At 46.7% G+C, this 19,108-nt stretch overlaps 1 protein-coding gene across 2 annotated transcripts in view; it reads right to left on the reverse strand.

The window, feature by feature from the left end:
• DOCK2 (dedicator of cytokinesis 2) overlaps window positions 1–19,108 on the reverse strand; it is a 458,684-nt gene that overhangs the window by 7,029 nt on the left and 432,547 nt on the right. For both annotated transcript variants that reach the window (XM_086362249.1, XM_086362250.1), the window contains 4 exons: window positions 18,380–18,466; window positions 12,998–13,174; window positions 11,488–11,571; window positions 2,928–3,065 (listed from right to left, as the gene is read on the reverse strand). In XM_086362249.1, coding sequence (XP_086218375.1) covers window positions 2,928–3,065; window positions 11,488–11,571; window positions 12,998–13,174; window positions 18,380–18,466 — 486 coding nt within the window. The remainder of the gene's footprint in view (window positions 1–2,927; window positions 3,066–11,487; window positions 11,572–12,997; window positions 13,175–18,379; window positions 18,467–19,108) is intronic.

The raw sequence follows: 19,108 nt of genomic DNA on the forward strand, positions 1-19,108 counted from the left end.
ATGGTTGGATGGCATCACCGAGTCAATGGACATGAGTTTGAGTAAGCTCCGGGAGTTGGTGATGGACAGTGAGGGCTGGCCTGCTGCACTCCATGGGGTCGCAGAGTCAGACACGACTGAGCAACTGAACTGAATCCTGAGGACACAGAAATTATACATTGGGGACCCTCCCAGACCTCATCCTATGCTTCTCTTCATTTGGCTGGTCGTGACTTGTTTCCTTTATAAATAAAAACTGTAATTCTAAGTACAGTCATCCTTCAATATACCTGACTCCTTAGGACCCCAAAATCCAGGGCTGTTCAAGTCCCTTATATAAAATGGCATAGTCTTTGCATGTAACTTATGCATGCATGCGTGCATCGTAAGTCACTTCAGTTGTGTCTGACTCTTTGCAACCCTATGGACCGTAGCCCACCAGGCTCCTTTGCCCATGGGATTCTGCAGGAAAGAATACTGAAGTGGACTGCCATGTTCTTCTCCAAGTAAAAGTGAAAGTCGCTCAGTCTTATCCGACTCTTTGCAACCCCAGTGATGTCCATGGAATTCTCTAGACCAGAATACTGGAGTGAATATCCTTTCCCTTCTCCAGGGGATCTTCCCAACCCAGGAATCGAACCCAGGTCTCTTGCATTGCAGGCGGATTCTTCACCAGCTGAGCCACAAGAGGGATCTTCCCAACCCAGGGATCGAACTGGCATCTCCTGTGTCTCCTGCATTGACAGGTGGGTTCTTTACCACTAGCACCACTTGGGAAGCCCAGCTTATGCATTGATGCTGTTGTTTAGCTGCTGTCATGTCTGACTCTTTGCGACCGCTGAACTGCAGCACACCAGGCTTCCCTGTCCTTCACCATCTCCCGGAGTTTGCTCAAACTCATGTCCATTGAGTGATGATGTCATCCAACCATCTCATCCTCTGTCATCCCCTTATCCTCCTGCCCTCAGTCTTTTCTAGAATTAGGGTCTTTTCCAATAAGTTGGCTCTTCACATCCAGTGGCCAAAGTATTGGAGTTTCAGCTTCAGTAACAGTCCTTCCAATGAATATTCAGGGTTGATTTCCTTTAGGATTGACTGGTTTGATCTCCTTGCAGTCCAAGGGACTCTCAAGAGTCTTATTCAACACCACAGTTTGAAAGCATCAATTTTTGGTGCTCAGCCTTCTTTTCGGTCCAATTCTTATATCTGTACATGACTACTGGAAAAACCAGAGCTTTAACTAGATGGACCTTTGTTGGCAAAGTGATGTCTCTGCTTGTTAATACGCTATCTAGGTTGGTCATAACTTTTCTTCCAAGGAGCAAGTGTCTTTTAATTTCATGACTGCAGTTGCCCTCTGCAGTGATTTTGGAGCCCAAGAAAATAACATCTGTCACTGTTTCCATTGTTTCTCCATCTATTTGCCGTGAAGTGATGGGACCGGATGCTATGATCTTAGTTTTTTGAATGTCGAGTTTTAAGCCAGCTTTTTCACTCTCCTCTTTCAGCTTCATCAAGAGGCTCTTTAGTTCCTCTTCACTTTTTGGCCATTAGAGTGGTGTCATCTGCACATCTGAGGTTATTGATAACCTACATATATTCTTTGGTATAATTTAAATCATTGCTAGATTACTTATAATACCCAATACAATGTAAATGCTATATAAGTAGTTGTAAATATAATGTAAACGTGAGGTTAATAGTTGTCAGCACAGTAGATTCAAGTTTTGCTTTTTGGAACTTTCTGGATTCTTTTCCCCAATATTTTTGATCCTTCCTTGGTTAAATATGCAAATAGAGAACCCATGGATATGGAGGGAGGGCTACTTCTTGAGTTCTGTGAAATGATCAGAACTGAAGGGGTGGTGAGAATCTCCAAACCTATAACCAGCTTGTCAGAGGTGCAGGGAACCCTGGTGTCTTGGTGAGGGGGTCTTGTGGGGGACTCTGCCTGTAACCTATGCAACGTGGCCTAAGTCTGGGTGGTTGCCATCAGAACTGCACTGGGTGTCGCACAGACAGTGTTGGAAAAGGCAGCCTGTCTCATGGAAAAACTACTGGCCTGAAGACAAGACACCTGAGTTCATCTGTGTGCTTTCCAGTACCTCACTTCCTGTCTCTGGGCCTCAGTTTTCCCATCTGTAAAATCAGAGGGCTGGACCAGATGGCCTCTGAGAGACTACACAGCCTTGACATTTTATGACAATACTTTCTGGAGAAGAGGATAAAAGAAGAGGTTCCGTGAGCACCAGGCCAATGGCCTCTTGAGGACACAGAGCTTGTTAGCGGCCACAAGTGCTGGCTTTGGAGGCCATCAGAGCCAGGTGCAAATTCGGAGCCTCACTTGTTACATGTTGTTGTCGTTTAGTTACTAAGTCCTGACTGACCCTTTGCAACCCCATGGACTGTATAGCCCACTAGGCTCTTCTGTCCGTGGGATTTCTCAGGGAAGAACACTGACGTGGGCTGTCATTTCTTTCTCCAGAGGATATCCTGACCCAGGGATGGAACTCGCATCTCCTGCTTGGCAGGTGGTTCTTTACCACTCAGCCACCTGGGAAGCCCCGTTTGTTATAGCCTCTAGCAAGTCACTTAACGCCTTGGAATCTCTGGAATACACATGAGGCGTTAAAAGCCACTCCCAAGCTTGTTGTGAAGCCTAAATGATCTAAGTGCTTAGATCAGACCAGCATATAGTAAGTTGGTGCTTCATCAATGTTGCTTTTATTATTAGCACAATCTCTTGATTGTTCAGGACTCAATTTATAACTGGAATTTATCTGCAATGACTTTTAAGGGACCAAGTTTCCCAAAAGGTCCCTGGGTTGGCTCTGACACTGCTGGTTCTCAGGTCCCTCTCAAGGGCAGGCTCCTTTGCTCTGGTCTCTTCGTTCTCCCTGCCCCATCCCACCCATTTCACCCTCCCTGGCCTTGGGGACCAGCCGTACCATCTCTCTGACACCATATTCCTTCTCCACCTTCACTTTCAGGTTCTTGAAACATTCCTCCATCCGGTCGTGGAAAGGCCGCAGATTTTCTGACACCCTTCTCTCGTGGATCTTAATGCCAGCTCCCAGGAAGGGGATCTGGGGAGAAAAGTGGTAAACAATGAGCCAGAGGTTGGCCACCTGGCTTCACAGAGGGGGCAGAAGTCAAGTCCACCCGCTGAGAAATTGCTGAGGGCTTTAGGGTCTCAACAACCTTCAGCTGGGGTGACCAACCCTGGGAAATGGGAACATTGCATCCTTGAGGTTTGCTCTGAAAATAAGATTTCTAGGAGAAAGACCTCTGGCTGTCTTGCCTCATGGAAGGGTTGCACCCTCTCCTCCCGCTCCCTCCCATTAGAGGCTGCATGTTAGGGAAAGTCTGCATCTGGTGGCATCTACTGAGGGGCAGAGTGTGAGACCAGAGGAGTGGGATCTCTGTTGCTTTGACTTAAACCCTTGTCCAAGAAGTTCTTGGAGATGCAAATAGAGTGTGACTGTTCAGAGACTGGGAAGTAGGAGAAGGGAAGGGCTAAGCAGAAAAGGCGTGGGCACAACCTGATCTTACAACATGTATCCGGTGATAAGACTGAAGAAAGACAGCTGAGTGTTCATATCATGGAGCTAAGGAGCCAATAGGGGACTTTTAAAGTGAAAGTTGGTCACTCAATTAGTCCAACTCTTTGCGACCCCATGGACTGTAGCCCACCAGGCTCCTCTGTCCATGGAATCCTCCAGGCAATAATAGTGGAGTGGTTGCCATTCCATTTGCCAGGGGATCTTCCTGACCCAGGGATCGAACCCGGGTCTCCTGCATTGAGGGCAGATTCTTAACTGTCTGAGCCACCAGGGAATGGAATATTTTTAAAGTGATGTATAAGCCCTGGGAAGATGAGGGGGGAAGAGATGAGTCATGTGAGGCAGTCAAGCCCTCATTTATCAGCAGAGGAGGTCAATCCACACTGCGTGAACGGTAGATACAAGGATAGAAGCCAAGCCACAGTGGCCGCCGTGCGCTGAGAACAGCTGAAAACTTAGTAGTGTGATCTCAGGGAAGCATAATGAGGCTGCAAGGAGTACAATACTGATCACTTTGGAGAAAAAAAATGCTTTGATGATGGTGATGACCCCAAGACATTTCTGCCTCCTTCTCTTGGAGTACTCCGCCAAATGGCAAAGTGAAGGAGAGACTGAAATTCAGTGAGGCCAGGAGACACGTATGAACCTGGCCCAGAACATGTCAGGTGGAAGGTGGGTGGAGGATGGTAAGTGACCTTCCAGGACAGAGGGGGAGGTGTGGTAAGGGGACAATCTGCTCTGGGAAGCCAGGAAGGGCGCAGGGGTTAGAGGCCCCTGGCAGCTCAGAAAGGCTAGAGTGGGCTGAGAGGCTGAAAACAGGGATGGATTGAAATTCTGTGACAGGAGCAGCTGGATGGCCAGGTCCCTGCAGCTTCATCTGGTACTGTGTCATATTTTCTCATTTCCTCAAGAAGCAGGAGCTTATCCTCTCGAATGATTAGAACAAAGAGCATCGAGCTAAGGGGTACCAGGCACAACAGAGGGCCGGGATGAGGAGCCAGACAGGAAACAGGGGGTTGAGGAAAAGTCTGCATACTGATAAAGGTGAGACCTTCATTTTTCTGTCTCCAAATTGCCAGCAGCACAGAAGCCAGGAGTTCCTTTGCAGGCAATAGCTCAAAGCATCTGTCCTGGAGAAAGTGAATCACCCAGACGTGTGTGGATTACTCAGTTACGTATGTAATGCCATCCAGGTGACAAGGCTTTCTCTCATGCGCAGAGATATTCATTCAGCTTTTGAGTGCCCCCACTCTTAACTAGGAACAGATTGCCAAGGATCACCAGGTATTGAAGGAAACTCTTCAGTGTGAAAGACAGTGATCAGAAACAAAAGACAGGAGAGCAAGCAAACACCGAAGAGGAAGGAAAGAGGTGGGGGAGAAGGGAGGAAAGGAAGCACGAATGGATTAACCTGGAAGACACAGAAACAAGAGCGCCTAAGAAAACATTATTTAAAAAATAATTAATGTACAAATTAAGAAAACGTTTTCTATCCATTAAACAGAAAAAGATATGAAACGAGTTGCCAGTCCAGGTTCGATGCACGATATTGGATGCTTGGGGCTAGTGCACTGGGATGACCCAGAGGGATGGTATGGGGAGGGAGGAGGGAGGAGGGTTCAGGATGGGGAACACATGTATACCTGTGGCGGATTCATTTTGATATTTGGCAAAACTAATAGAATTTTGTAAAGTTTAAAAAATAAAATAAAATTTAAAATTAAAAAAAAAAGAAAGGAATGATAATGGAAATACTGCATTAAAACTACTGAGATAGTGTTGTAAGTGGAGATAAATGTATAGTTTTAATTTTATTAATACATTTTAGAAAAGATAGAAAATCAATTAGCTAAGCATCCATCCCAAGATGTTAGTAGAAGAGCAGCAAATTAAACCCAGAAAGGGCAAAAGGAAGGAAATAATAAAAGTAAGAGTAAACATGAATGAAAAAGGAAACAAACTGAGAACACAGAGGATTGACAAATCCAAAAGCGGGTTCTTTAAAACTGATCAACCCCTTACAGGGCTAATCAAAAAGATGCCAACAGGTACCATAACCAACATCAAAATTTTAAAAAGGAGTGTCACTATAGGAAGTATAAGATCATAGAAAGTCATAAGAGGATATTATAAAAAAGTTTATGTTAATAAATTTAATATTTGGATGAAATGGACAAATTGTTAGAAAAATACCGTTTACCAAAAAGGACACAAAAGAAACAGGAAATCTGAGAAGTATTAAATTAAATACATACTTTAAACCATTCTTGGCCTGTGTGGCTTCGCAGACAAATTCTAGCAAACATTTAGAGGATAAATAAATGCTAACTTTATAGAAACTCTTCAGAAAGGATTTTACACGGGGAATAATTTTCAACTTATTTCTTGAGACCAGGATAACTGTTATAAAAATTGAATAAGACTATTATAAGAAATGAAAATTATAGGTTAATATCTCTTTTGAGCATAGATACAAAAATCCTGAAGAACATATTTTCAAATAAAATCTAGTAATATATAAAAATGATAATGTATTATACCCAAGTGGGGTTTATGTCATACATGCAAGGTTGGTTTAATATTCAAAAATCAACTAAAATAATTCACTGAATTAGCGGGATAATGAAGAAACAATAGATATGTATCTCAATAGATACATAATGTATCTCAATAGATACATAAAAGGTACTTGATAAATTAAAAATGCATTCATGACAAAGTAGCAAACTAAGCACTGAGTGGGACATCATCTTTAAAACACCCCACTCTGTGAGATATTGACCCTTGCCCTGATGTGGGAGACAGATGTCCTCTCTCTCTTCTTATACTTATCAGTGCAAAGAGGCAAGAAAAATAACTAAACTGTACAAGACTGGAACAGAATGAGTAAAACATTTTATATTAGAGATGCCATGATTGTATCTGTAAAACATCGAAAAGAAACTAAGTGAATTTGGTAGGATTACTGGATACAATGTAAACATGTTAAAAAATGTAATTATACTGACAGACAAAAAGAAAAAAGTTTAAAAGCAATCCTATTTTTAATAGTTAAAAGATATCAAATCCCTAAAAACAAGTCTAATAAAAATGTGAAATATTTTTACTATGAAAACGACAAAACTTGCTGAGTGAAGTTAAAGAACTAAAGAAAAGGACAGAGATCCCATGTTCCTGTATCAGAAGAGTCAATATCATGAAGCAAAAATTCTCAAATTAGTTTATATATGTAATATATTTTAATCAGAATCTCTGTGTTTGGGGGGGTGTTTAAAAATTGGCAAGCGGATTTAAAAACTTACATGGAAATATGAAGGAAAAGGAAGAGCAAGACAAATTTGAAAAAGAAATGGAAGCTCTGTCACTGCTAGATCTCAAGGCTGACTATAAAGCTCAGTGATTAGGAGGAGAGTGGAACTGGTGCAAGCATGGAGTAACAGACCGCCGGGAGAGAACAGCAAGTCCAGAGACAGGCTGGCACGCATGCGATCAGTTTATGTCAAAGGGGGGGAAATCGCCTTCAGAACAAATGGTGCTGGAGTGGTCAGAAATCTGTATAGAAGACTAACAGACCCCTTACTTTTTGTCAGTCGAAATCAATCACATACGTAAGACTTCAGCACGAAGCCAGAGCATGTCCCAAAAAACAGCAGAATATCATCATGATCTTGGGGGGGTCAGTCTTCAAGTGCACACAAAAGTGATAATCATTAAGAATTTCATAAATTGGACCTCATGAAAGCTACAAACTGCTGTTCTTCAAAAATACATAACACTGAGAAAGTAAACAGACAAGCCGCAGACTGAACAAAGGTATCTACAATGTGTCAGACTACAGTGTGTCAAAGACATGTATTTGACAAAGAAGTCATATCCAGAATATATATAAACTGTTATGAATTATTAACAAAAGGCAATTCAGTTAGTAAAATAAGTAAAAGATCTGAACAAACATTTCACAGAAAGGTTATTCAATTAGCCAATAAACACAGGACAATGCGATGAGCGCCATTGCTCGCGAAAGGAAACGCAAATTAAAACTAAACTGAGAAAAAAAAAAAAAAAGAACTAAACTGAGATACCCTCACAGCCAGCAGAGAGACTAAAGGTAAAGAATCGCAGCGTGATGTGTCAGTGGGACGTGGAGCGATTCGGGCTCACAGAAGCTGTTGGTGGGGGTGTAACTTGGCTCAGCGACTTCGGGAAACTGTTTCTCAGTATCCAGTCAGACCACAGATGAACCTGTGGCCCAGCACTCCCGCTGCTGGACGGAGTGAGTGCACTGAGCGCTGCTGCTCATCACGAGACACGAGCAAGAACGTTCACACAACTGCTTCCACACTGTGCAAAGCCCGAAACGACCCGCCGCCGGCAGGAGAGTGCGAGACACACGGGTATGTCACCGGTATATTGCTACAGTCACACAATGGTGAACACTTGGAAACAAAAAAGAAACTGCTCCTGCATACAGCAGCCTGGATGAATCTCAGACATTACACTGAAAAAAAAGCAGCCAGACACACAGCAACACATACTGTCTAATACCATTTTTATGACGTTCAGAAACAGGCAAAACTAATCTATAGAAGTTTGCCATTATCTATTAAAGCCAGCTGAGCGCCAAAGAATTGATGCTTTTGAACTGTGATGTTGGAGAAGACTCTTGAGAGCCCCTTGGACTGCAAGGAGATCCAACCAGTCCATCCTAAAGGAAAGCAGTCTTGAATATTCACTGGAAGGACTGATGCTGAAGCTGAAACTCCAATACTTTGGCCACCTGATGTGAAGAACAGACTCACTGGAAAAGACCCTGATGCTGGAAAGATTGAAGGCGGGAGGAGAAGTGGATGACAGAGGATGAGATGGTTGGATGGCATCACTGGCTCCATGGACATCAGTTTGGGCAAACTCCAGGAGTTGGTGAAGGACAGGGAGGCCTGGTATGCTGCAGTCCATGGGGTCATAGAGAGTCAGACACAACTGAGCAACTGAACTGAACTGATTAAAGCCAGATATTCCCATATATTATAACCAAGCCACTCCATAGCTAGGTATATACCTGACAGAAATTGACCATGTTTGTGCTAAAAAAATATACGAAGATGTTCAGAACAGAACTATTTGAAATAGCCTCAAACTGAAATCACCCCAAATCTCCATCAGTTAAAAAACAAAACAACACAACATTTTTTGGCATAGTTATGCAGTCCAGCTGCATAGACATACATCAATAAAAATGAATAAATAATGGCCTTGTATAATAAAATTAATCAATTTAAAAACATAACTTTAAACAAAATGTTAGACACAGAAGATTGCTTACTGTGCGATTCCATTTATATAGAGGTCAAAAATCAGGAAAAGTTTAGAAATGAGCGCTTGGATGGTTAAAAACTATTGTTAAAAAGCAAGTAAATGGTTACTGTAAAGGCAGGATAATGGGCAACCTTGGGGAGAGCTGGCAGTGACCACAGGAAGGCACGGGAGAGGCGTCCGTGTGCTAGAGGGATTCTGGGTCTTCATCTGGGGGTGGTCACACGGGTGTACATTGTGATAAATCCATGTGCTGAGTATTTTTGTTGTGCCTACTTCTCTGTATGTAATGCTTCATAACATGTTTACAAGAAGAATGTACTATAGACATCTTTCCATGCCAACAAATATAGAGAAAAATCTTTACAAAGAAAAAAATTAAGCGCTCAATCTTGAAATCCATGAAACCGTAAACCCATCATATACTGTGCCCTTCTAGCTCCTGGTGTGTTGCTAGAGGTACAGGTACAGCTCTCTTTGAACTCTAAGGATCTTGTGTTTTGAGAAAATCCAAAGTGAATTTGACTTTGCCAAACCAAGAGCCAATCTATAATTAAGCTTCAAGAGGGGAGGCAGGGAGTGGGTCCAAGCCTGGCACACAGTTGGAGCTCAATGTATATTATATAAGTTGCAAGAATGAATGGAAAGAAATGAAGGAGGAAGAATAATCTGCTGTGTGTAATGTTAGAAAGGCCACTTTCACCCTGAGCAGGCCAGTGTCTTTCGAGTATTTAGGATGCTAGCCTCTGAGTGGGAGGGATGTGGTCCAGGGCAATCCCCTTTGGTGGGCTTCCGTCAGCAATGTGGCAGAGGAGGTGGGGCTGGTGCTAAGGCGAGGGCACGCGCTCTCCACTAGGGGATGCTGTTGGAGGAGGCCTGGCCAAGGGCTCTTAGAGGCTGTAACATCCAACACGTGCTTTTAGTCTCCCTTCTTTGCTTGTGGTGTCCCTTTATTAATGGAGTCGGACACAACTGAGCGACTTCACTTCACTTCACTTCTTTGGGAAAATGTCCTTAGAAGGCACAGCCTGGTATCAGCCGCACTGTGAGGCCACAGTCCAGGCCATACTTTGGGTGCAACAGATACGGCCCAGAGAGTCCCCTCCCGGGGGATAAGGCACGCCCAGCAGAGAGGCCAGGGCAGCAACACGGACTGAGACTGACACCCGACAACCAGACAAATTTGAGTGACGTTTTCGCCCTCCTTGGGGTGCCCCAGAAAGAATGGAAGCAGGAAACCAACCAAGGTCTGCTTCCCAAGCTTGGGCATGGGGAGGGTGGGATCATCACTTGAGCATTAAACGACACGGTGACCTCCAGAGCTGGGCCCTTGGGGATGACTGGGTTTCACAAGTGGCACAAGGTAAGGAGGGAGAGAAAATTGCGGACACACAGAGTGCACCTAGGAGAGTGCACCACACAGCCCTTGGCGGTTCATTTTAAGGCCTCACTTTGCATAAATTGGCAGAGGCAGAGAAGGACCTGAATTAGGAATTCTTATTTTAAGAAAAGAGGCTGCACCCAACGCTTCACATTCCTGATTTCCCTCGAGTCGCAAAAACTCCCCACCACAACAGCTCACCTTTCTTTGCTCTGTGACTGGCAAGAAGGGAGGGCTGGCCCTGCTTGCCACCCCCCAGCGCGCCCTCTGGAGCTCACCCTGGGTCCTGGGTGGTCCGTGGAGAGCAGGGAGGTGTTGGGGAGGGGGTGCTGCAGGCCCAGACTGGGAGCCTGGTCATTTGAACACCTCTGGGGAGGGGTCTGTGGATCGTTTCTTCTCCAGGGAGTGGGAAAGAGACGGAGGGAGAGAAAACCCAGGAGAGGGAGCCAGAGAAAAAGCGGAGAAGGAGGAAGGACAGTGGAGAGAGAAGCAGAAGGGATGCAGAGCCAGGAGTGAGGTGTGAGGGGGGCGGCAGAGTGAGGCCCGAGTCAGAGACAGGAGGGGGAAGCAGAGAGCTCGTCAGGAGAGAAATACAGAGGGCGGTGCAGAGTGAGACAGAGAGGAGACGCGGAGGGAAGCAATGGGGGCGATGGGGTGCAGGGAGGGGACAGATGGATGAAAGACACGCAGGGAGCAGGGGAGAGCAGGCAGGAAGAACAGTCTGTCCGAGGCCTGGGGCTGGACTGCCAGGGGCTGAGCAGCTTGTGTGGAGGGCAGGTGCTAAGGCCTTTGACCCTGCCAACCAAACCAAGGCCTCGATTATTTTTGAAACCTGGTATCCATCTGAGCATTAACTGTGATAAACTGGGTCAGCTGTAGAAGGAGGGGAGGTGGGGGTGGGGGCTGGAGTCTCCCGTTATCTGATTGGTGGGTGCTGGGTGCAGGGGTGGTGGTGGGAGGTGTGTGGGAGCCTGGATTTCATTTGGGTCCCACTGGGAGAGGCCGCCTCCTGAATTCAACACGCAACAGAGCAGCCCTAGCAACACGCAGCAGCGCAGCACCCCGCACAGTGCCCCGAGGCACCCCACTTCCAGGATGAGCCTGCCCAGGTGAAGACAGAGTCAGAAGAAAGGTCCAAAGCCAAGGGGCAGGAGAACAAGTAAAGCTAGGCCATACCCGCCAGGGGCCAGCGGAGGGCAAGCCGGCCAGGAAGGGCAGAGGAGGGGGCTCCCCAGGCCAGCTCTGCTGTACCTGCCAGGCGATCAGGTCCTTGAGGCGTGTCAGCTTGTCCTGGTCCTCTGGGTGCTCCCGGGTGTACTCCTCAGTGAAGAAAGCCTGGGGGGACAGACAAGACATCGGGGGTTTCCTGTGCCTTTGGCATGAACCCCACAACGCATCTGGCACTGGGAGAGGGTTCCGTCTGAAAGGGGCAGGAGTGAGGCCACTGCTATGTAGATGGGCAGCAGTCAGGGAGCTCAGAGACTCATGTCGCCTATTCCCAGGGCGTAGATCAGTATCCACTGGGAAAGGGTCACAAACAAACCCCAGGGAAACAGTTGTTAGATGGAGGTGGGGGGGGGTCTCCAGACCAGTAGCATCACCTTTGAACAAACTCCACCCAGGCTGACTGAATCAGAACCTCTGGGGTTGGGATGGGGTGGCGGCAACCATGTGTCAGGAAATCTTGCAGGAGTTTCTGCTGCAGTTCAACGCATCGTCCCATGGGAAAAACCTCAGTAAGGAATTTCACCCGACGGACTTTCCAGTTCACCTCCCTATGGTGTGGGACCTTGGCAGCCCGGCTCTTTCTGGGCTCATGTGCTCAGTGCGTGTACATACACACAGACGTGTCTTATTACCCCTCAAGGATGTACAGAAGGTTACCAGTGATGACTGTACGGGGTATCCAAGGGTAACCGGAAGGACTGACTGGAATTACTGTCCTTGAATTATACTGTTGTGTCGTCTTCTTAGTCTTACCTCAATGGACGACATAGAAAAGTTAATAACAAATTCATCATGAGAGTTTTGAGAATGAGTTGACAATTTTTCCCTCAGCATCCCATTAATGTATGGCTTAGGTGAAAACCAAAGAAAACTTTCTATTCTATCTCAGTGCTGGAAAAAGCTGTGCCCCAACCCACACCCCACCCCCGCTTACTGAGTAATTATTTTCCTTCAGTGGAAAATGTGACTCCTATAACCGATGGCCTTTCCCTTTTTGCCATGGACACCATGAGGCTCAAAAATGAAATCTGTGGCCGAAACGTGTGCGGATTTCTAGAGGGACCTTATGACCAAAATATCTAGATAATAACTCCCTCTTTGGAGTTGATCTCCCATCCCTTCTGGATTTTCACAGATTCTGGGTTTCACTTCTTCCCATTTGTAGGGGTCATTTCCATCATCTGTAGAAGAGATGACTTTCCACAAGTGGTGTGGACTTTGACTGGTGGATCCTGACTTTCCTGGTCTGGATTATGGTCATCCCAGAGTTTCTCTTTGACAGAGGCACCTGGATGTGCCCAGCGGGATAGGAGACGCCTATGAACGCTGCTCCTTCCTGCACCACACAGAGCGCAGCATGGAGGGAGGGAAGCAGATGAGGGTCAGGCTGTGGGAACTCTGGGGGCGCCTGAGGCCCGAACACCTGCCGTGCCCTTCTGAGGGACAGATGGCTGCATGAGATGAGTGGCAGCAGCTCTCTGCCCGGGACCCTCCTGCCACCGCCCTGTCCCGTCCAGGAGAGGGGACCCCTCACCTTCTCATACTTGGCGAACCCTCCCATGACAGCAGGGTCCACGATCCCATTCAGGAGCATGGAGAGCGGGTTAATGGGGAGGGTCTCGTCACTCTGATACTGGTTTATCATCATCAGGATCTTCTCATTGGCGGTGGACATGGTTTCGATGGCATTCTCCAGAGGGCTAATTGTGGTCTATTGAAAACAAGATCACCAAGAAGAAAGGGCCTGAGCAGGCTGCTTTAAAAACAGGTATAATTATTGGGATTGATTTCCTTTGGGATTGGAATTCAAATGAAGCAATGTTCCCCAAGGGGCTGTAGCAGGCTCCCATGGTAATTACTGAGCCCTGGGGGCCGTCTGCTGTCTGGGGATGTGACAAGCTGAATTTCTGCTTAGTGAGAAAAAGATTTCCCTGGGGAAATGAAGTAGGCAGTAGCAGGCACTCTTTGGGGTTTCAGTGGTTGGATGTGCTCCAAGGAGGCTTTTTCCTCTTATTACCTGGTGAGAGACACTCCCACTCAACCCATGAGGCCCTGGATGTGCACCCACCATGTGTGAGCCCTGAGCTGGAGGCCAGAGCAGCTGATGATACAATCACCAGCCGGGCCCACATCAGGTCCCGAGACTTGTTATATGCGGGGTCACTGCTCCAACATAGGCTTCGTTTAGTTGGGAGATAAAACTAAATACCCTTTCAATACCTCTTAAAAAGCAAGATAAATAGAACGCTGGGTTTCCCAGGTGGCACAGTGGTAAAGAATCTGCCTGCCACTTCAGGAGATGCAAGAGACAAGGGTTCAACCCTGGGGTCAGGAAGATCCTCTGGAGGAGGAAAGGGCAACCCACTCCAGTATTCTCGGCCTGGGAAATCCCATGGACAGAGGAGCCTGGCGGGCTGCAGTCCATGGGGTCTCAAAGTCAGACACCGCTGAAGGACTGAACACAGCACAGCAGAGTGGCATTAGGCGCTAACTGGCAAAACCGTGGTTCCCGTGAGCATAGGATCTAGGCAAAATAGGAAATAAGAAGTCTTCAAACTTTCTCTGTGACAGAGCCAGATGCTGTCTGTGGCAACAACTCAACACTGTCATTGTAGGAAGAAACCAGCTACAAGCAGTGTGAGCGTCAGTGAGCATGGTTGGTCCAATGAAACTACTTAGCAAAATAAACGCAGGTGGGGTCTGGCTCATAGGCCATAGCTTCCTGACCCCGGAACTAAACTAAGCAAATTAAAAAGGAGTGCAAACCTCAGCCGGTTTTTCTATCTGTGTGACCTTCAGCAAGTTTCCTAAACTTTCCAAGCCTCAGTTGACTCTTTGGTAAAATGAGAAAATCTACTACAAAAAGTAGCTGATGGCTACTATTATTACCTCTTGTAGACATTAGGACAAGGAACAGCATCCGTCCTAAGAAGGGAAGACTCACTGGCAGGGCGGGTGGGGGCTGGAGGGAATGGTCAGGAAACCTGAGAAGCCTTCCTGGAGGAGGGGGCCCTAAGTGGTGTGGTCTGTTGAAACGGTGGTGTTACAGGGCCTGCCTCATGAGTACACGGCAAAGAGTAGTTGAGATAATATGACACTTGACTCACAGCAGCGCTCTTTACAAAGTGCATCGGCTAGTTACTGTCACTGTTGAGTGTACGAGAGGGGCAGACCCGGCACTCACAGCCACAATTTTAAACGAGTTCCCTAAATCCCTGGGAAAGCCTAGCCTCCTCACCCACTTTCCTTGTCTCTGGACATTTTTGAAGATGGCCATCTCCTCAAAGGTCCTGCGAGTAGGCTGTCTCTGTGTGTCACTGCCACTCTCTGTCACTCATGCACACACATGTGCATGCACACACATACACACGCAAAGGGGAGCTGGAGGGGAAGGCTGCTCAGCCTGGGGGGGGGCAGCGGCCCGTGTTCTACAAGCTGCGACCCACGGCCCAGGGTCTGTCTTAGGAATCCTCTGAGCTGCATGAGATAAGCATTATTATTACAACTTACATCTGCCACTGATCACTGGGGCAGTTCAAGTTCCATCTTCAGGCTTTAGCTTTTTCATGTGCAAAATAATTCCAATGGATGGAAACTAGGGAAGGGTTTGCACACTGGAGATCTGTAGGTCAAACTGGGCCTGGGCCTGTCATTTAGCCAGCACATGAGTTCTAATGTTTTTAGAAATTAATTCAGCCTGAAGGAGCTTGCTGCAGCTTCTCCCACTGCCTGTTGTCTTAATGTGACCATTTCTCATATTTACAGTCTCTTCTTGGGCTCTGAAGGTATTTAGATTTGTAGCTCTTGGATTAAATGACCTTCAGAGTGTCTTTCAACTCGGAAACTCCATAGTTTTATATTTTTTTTTCGGCCACACTGTGTCTTGTGGGGTTTTCGTTCCATGATGAGGAACTGAACCTGGGCCCTTGGCAGTGAGAGGGTGGGCAGCCAGAGAATTTCCATAGTTTTTTCATGTCTATTTTTACAGATGATGAAAACTAAGGCCAGAGATACACTGTGTTTGTCCAACACCATATAGCCTCTTAATAAGTAGGTTGAATTTGGGCCTCTGATCCCCAGCTCAGAACTTCTTGTGAAGATTAAATATTCTCAGGACCAAGAACAAGGAAAGAACTCTCAATAAGCAAGACTTACACTTGAATCCCATCAGAAAACACCCCTCCACACAAACCGTACTATAGTCATGACGGTTCATGAAAGAAACCACCAAGAACAAGACACAAATTCTGTAACACAAAAACAAACGTCTGGAGAGGGATTCACTCAGCAGGCATCAAATTTTTGCGTCCGAAACATCCTTAATTATCAGTAACTCAACGGAGGGAGGTTAATAGAGATAAATTTCCTCTGGTCAACTTTTTGGAGGCTTTCCCAACCACTTCTATCAGGGGGGTATCAGTCAAGGTTGACTATTTCCTTCCTAATTTCAGAATCATGAGTTCATAAAGTAACCACTTCAGATATTATAGGCTTCTGCATATTAATTGAGTGACGGGTTGATGAATTTACTTAATAACTATTCTTGAGCACAAATTATGTATCTGGGACTATTCTTTGCACTCAAGAGACATGGCCAAGAACAAAATGGACAAAAACCTGTCTTCCTGGAGCCCTCAGCCTAGTGGAGCTTATATTCTAATGTTACTGTATGCAAAATTATAGATATTAAAAATAAACATACAGGCAAGGTATGTTGTCCATCAGGAGGTGAGATACCCTGGCAGAGGGGGCCGGGGCATGCAGGGAGGGCAGGCAGGGATCCCCTCAGTTTGCTGACAGCCCTGTGGGGACAGTGACGAACAGAGGCACCTCTCTGAGCCCACCAGAGGAGAGGGCACGGCCAGGGTCAACGGGTAGAGACCACAGCTTAGTGGAAAGTTTCCAATTCTTCACCTCAAAAATGGGATTAACATAACAGCGTACTTCACAGGGTTTTGTGGGATTAAATAGAATAATGCTATAAAGCCCTTGACACAGCTCCTGCAACACTTGTCTAAGCTTATCACCCACCACTGTGTCCCCTGAATAAAGGTCACGTGTTGTTTCTTCCTCTCCAGGGCACTAACTCTGGGGTGGGCTGGGGACACATTGAGGACGAGAGAGTGATTTTATCCAGATGCCTGATATGAGAAGTTAAAGTCAAACTTCACCTCTTTTATTAAAAAAAAAAAATTCAGTTTATTTATTTCTGGCTGTGCTGGGTCTTAGTTTCAACACTTCGGATGTTCAATCATAGTTGTGGCGTGTGAACTCCTAGTTGCGGCAGGCACATGGGCTCTAGTTCCCTGACCAGGCATCGAACCCAGGCCCCCCCGCACGGGGAGCATGTAGTCTTAGCCACTGGATGACCAGGGAAGTCTCAAACCTCATCAGTAAAAGTCTCAAACCTTTTACTAACCTTGAACAATCCACTAACTCACTCAGTACCTGGGTTTCCTCATATATAAAATAGAAGAATAATAATATCTACCTTGCACTTGTGGAGAGGTTTAAATGAGGTCACACCTATGAACAGTTTAGCACACGCTCAGTAATGTCTGCTGATATTATCATCGTTGTTATATTTTCCTAAGGTCTGGGCCACGCCTGTGTAAAGGAGATTGGAGGGTCACCTGGCTGCTGGGCGTGTGGGCTTTAAGGGCTGAAGCGGGATGGTTTCAGTGCTGATAAAACAGCACTGGAAATGTCAGTCAGACCGTGTCCCTCCTGTGCGTGCAGCTCCCGTTCACCCAGTGGAAAAGCCTGAGACCTTATGGTGCCTACAAGGTCCTACACGACCTGCTGGCAGACTGCTGCCACTCCTCCCTCTGATTCAGACGCAAGCTCGTTCTGCCCCAGGGCCTCTGCACCTGCTGTTCTCTCTGCTAGAAGGTGATTCTCTTGGATATTTGCATAGATCACTCCCTCACTTCCTCCACGCTTTTGCTCAAAAGGCATTTAGCCAGAAGACTTTCTCTCTCCATGCTGTTTAAAATAACCCCATTCATTACCTTTCTCTTTTATTTTTCTCCAGACTAGTTTTCTCCACCTGACATAGTATATATTTACTCAGACTTTTTTAGTGTCTTCACCACTAGAATGTAAGCTTCACTGTAAAATCTCCAGGTGCCTGACATGTGTTAGGAACTCAAGCATTTGCTGAATGAATAAGTGAGTAAGATATCCTGAATACGTCCCTGCTTCTCAAGTTTCCCTAGTCTTCCCTTTGCATGCTGGGAGCTGCAAGATCCTTAGCTATCTGAGAACATAGAGACCCTGAAGTGAGTTAAGAAGCAAAATGCATGCTATATGTGGAGCAAATACATGGAGTTTACACATTTGCATTGTAGTCAGAGCTTTGCCTCTGCACGATTTCCTTTCTCCGAGCTTTAGTTCATCCTTCTCTAAAACGAGTTCAGAGTGGGATTCTGCAAAGGGCTCCCAAACAACTGCTGTGGCGGAGGACACGAGGCCATGGAATTCCAGGCCCTCTGCTTCACCTGTACCAGCCACAGAAGCTCCCCGCTCCTCGGTTTATTACTGGATTCTATGGTACCTTTCATTTTCCAGGGAAAAAAGCAGGAAAACCAGATGATGCTTCCCTTCCTGCACTGGAATTCCTAGAGTCTTGCCTGGTGGCTCAGACAGTAAAGAATCCGCCTGCAATGCAGGAGACCTGGGTTCAATTCCTGGGTCAGGAAGATCCCCTAGAGAAAGGAATGGCAACCCACTCCAGTATTCTTGCCTGGAGAATCCCATGGACAGAGGAGCCTGGCGGGCTACAGTCCATAAGGTCGCAAAGAGTTGGACATGACTGAGCAACTAACACTTTTTCACTTTTCCTTTCTGCAGCGGCTTTTAACAAACGCATTTCCCTCTCCCGGTCCCAGGAGACTCCTGAGGCCGGCAGACTCACCTGGGACATGTGGACCACCTCAAACCAGCGCAGGATGCCAGGAAGCTTGTACGCGGTCACGAAGGAGGTCCTCTCGATCCACATCGACTGTCCCGTTGGAGGGGGCAGGGGCAGGAAAGCAACACACTTATGAAACCTGAGCAGCAGAGGTGGGACCTAGCCAGGCCCCCAGGCCTCCTATCCAGCCGGAATCGGAATAAAAGATTACAAGATCCAGAAACACACTCCCATTTTACCCTGAAGAATCCTTTCCCAATGTGAAGTTTACATTTTCCCTAGATTCAGGTCCAGTATGTTTTAACCTGGGTCTCTGAACAGGCATAATTTTTAGGCACAATTGAATGCATTCACCTGCATTTTCTGGGTGTGTCTGTATAGCAATCAATCATCATATTCTTAAAGGGGCAGAGGGCCACCCCCCCCGCCCCCCCCACCGCCAAATACGAATAATCACAGTTGCAGGGAAAGAGCTGAGGGAGACTTGGAGCTGGCTCCTTGTGCCAGCCTTGGCCCTGGGGAATATCAGACAGGTCCTGGGAAACACAGGGACACCGGGGACTGTGAACTCCCTGAGGCTGACAGGGGCTCTCGCCAGGCCTGGAGTACACGGAGAGTGGAGAGGCTCAAGAAATGAGACGACAAACCCAACAGAAGAGCCTGGCGAGTGGGTGTCGTCATACCAACAGAGCCAGGCTCCTTCCTGCGGGCTTGGGTCAGAGGCCCTCCCAG

The sequence above is a fragment of the Bos grunniens genome, chromosome 20, assembly GCF_055505025.1.
Source record: "Bos grunniens cultivar Pamir isolate PY7600 chromosome 20, Bosgru_T2T1.0, whole genome shotgun sequence".
Classification (NCBI taxonomy): domain Eukaryota; kingdom Metazoa; phylum Chordata; class Mammalia; order Artiodactyla; family Bovidae; genus Bos; species Bos grunniens.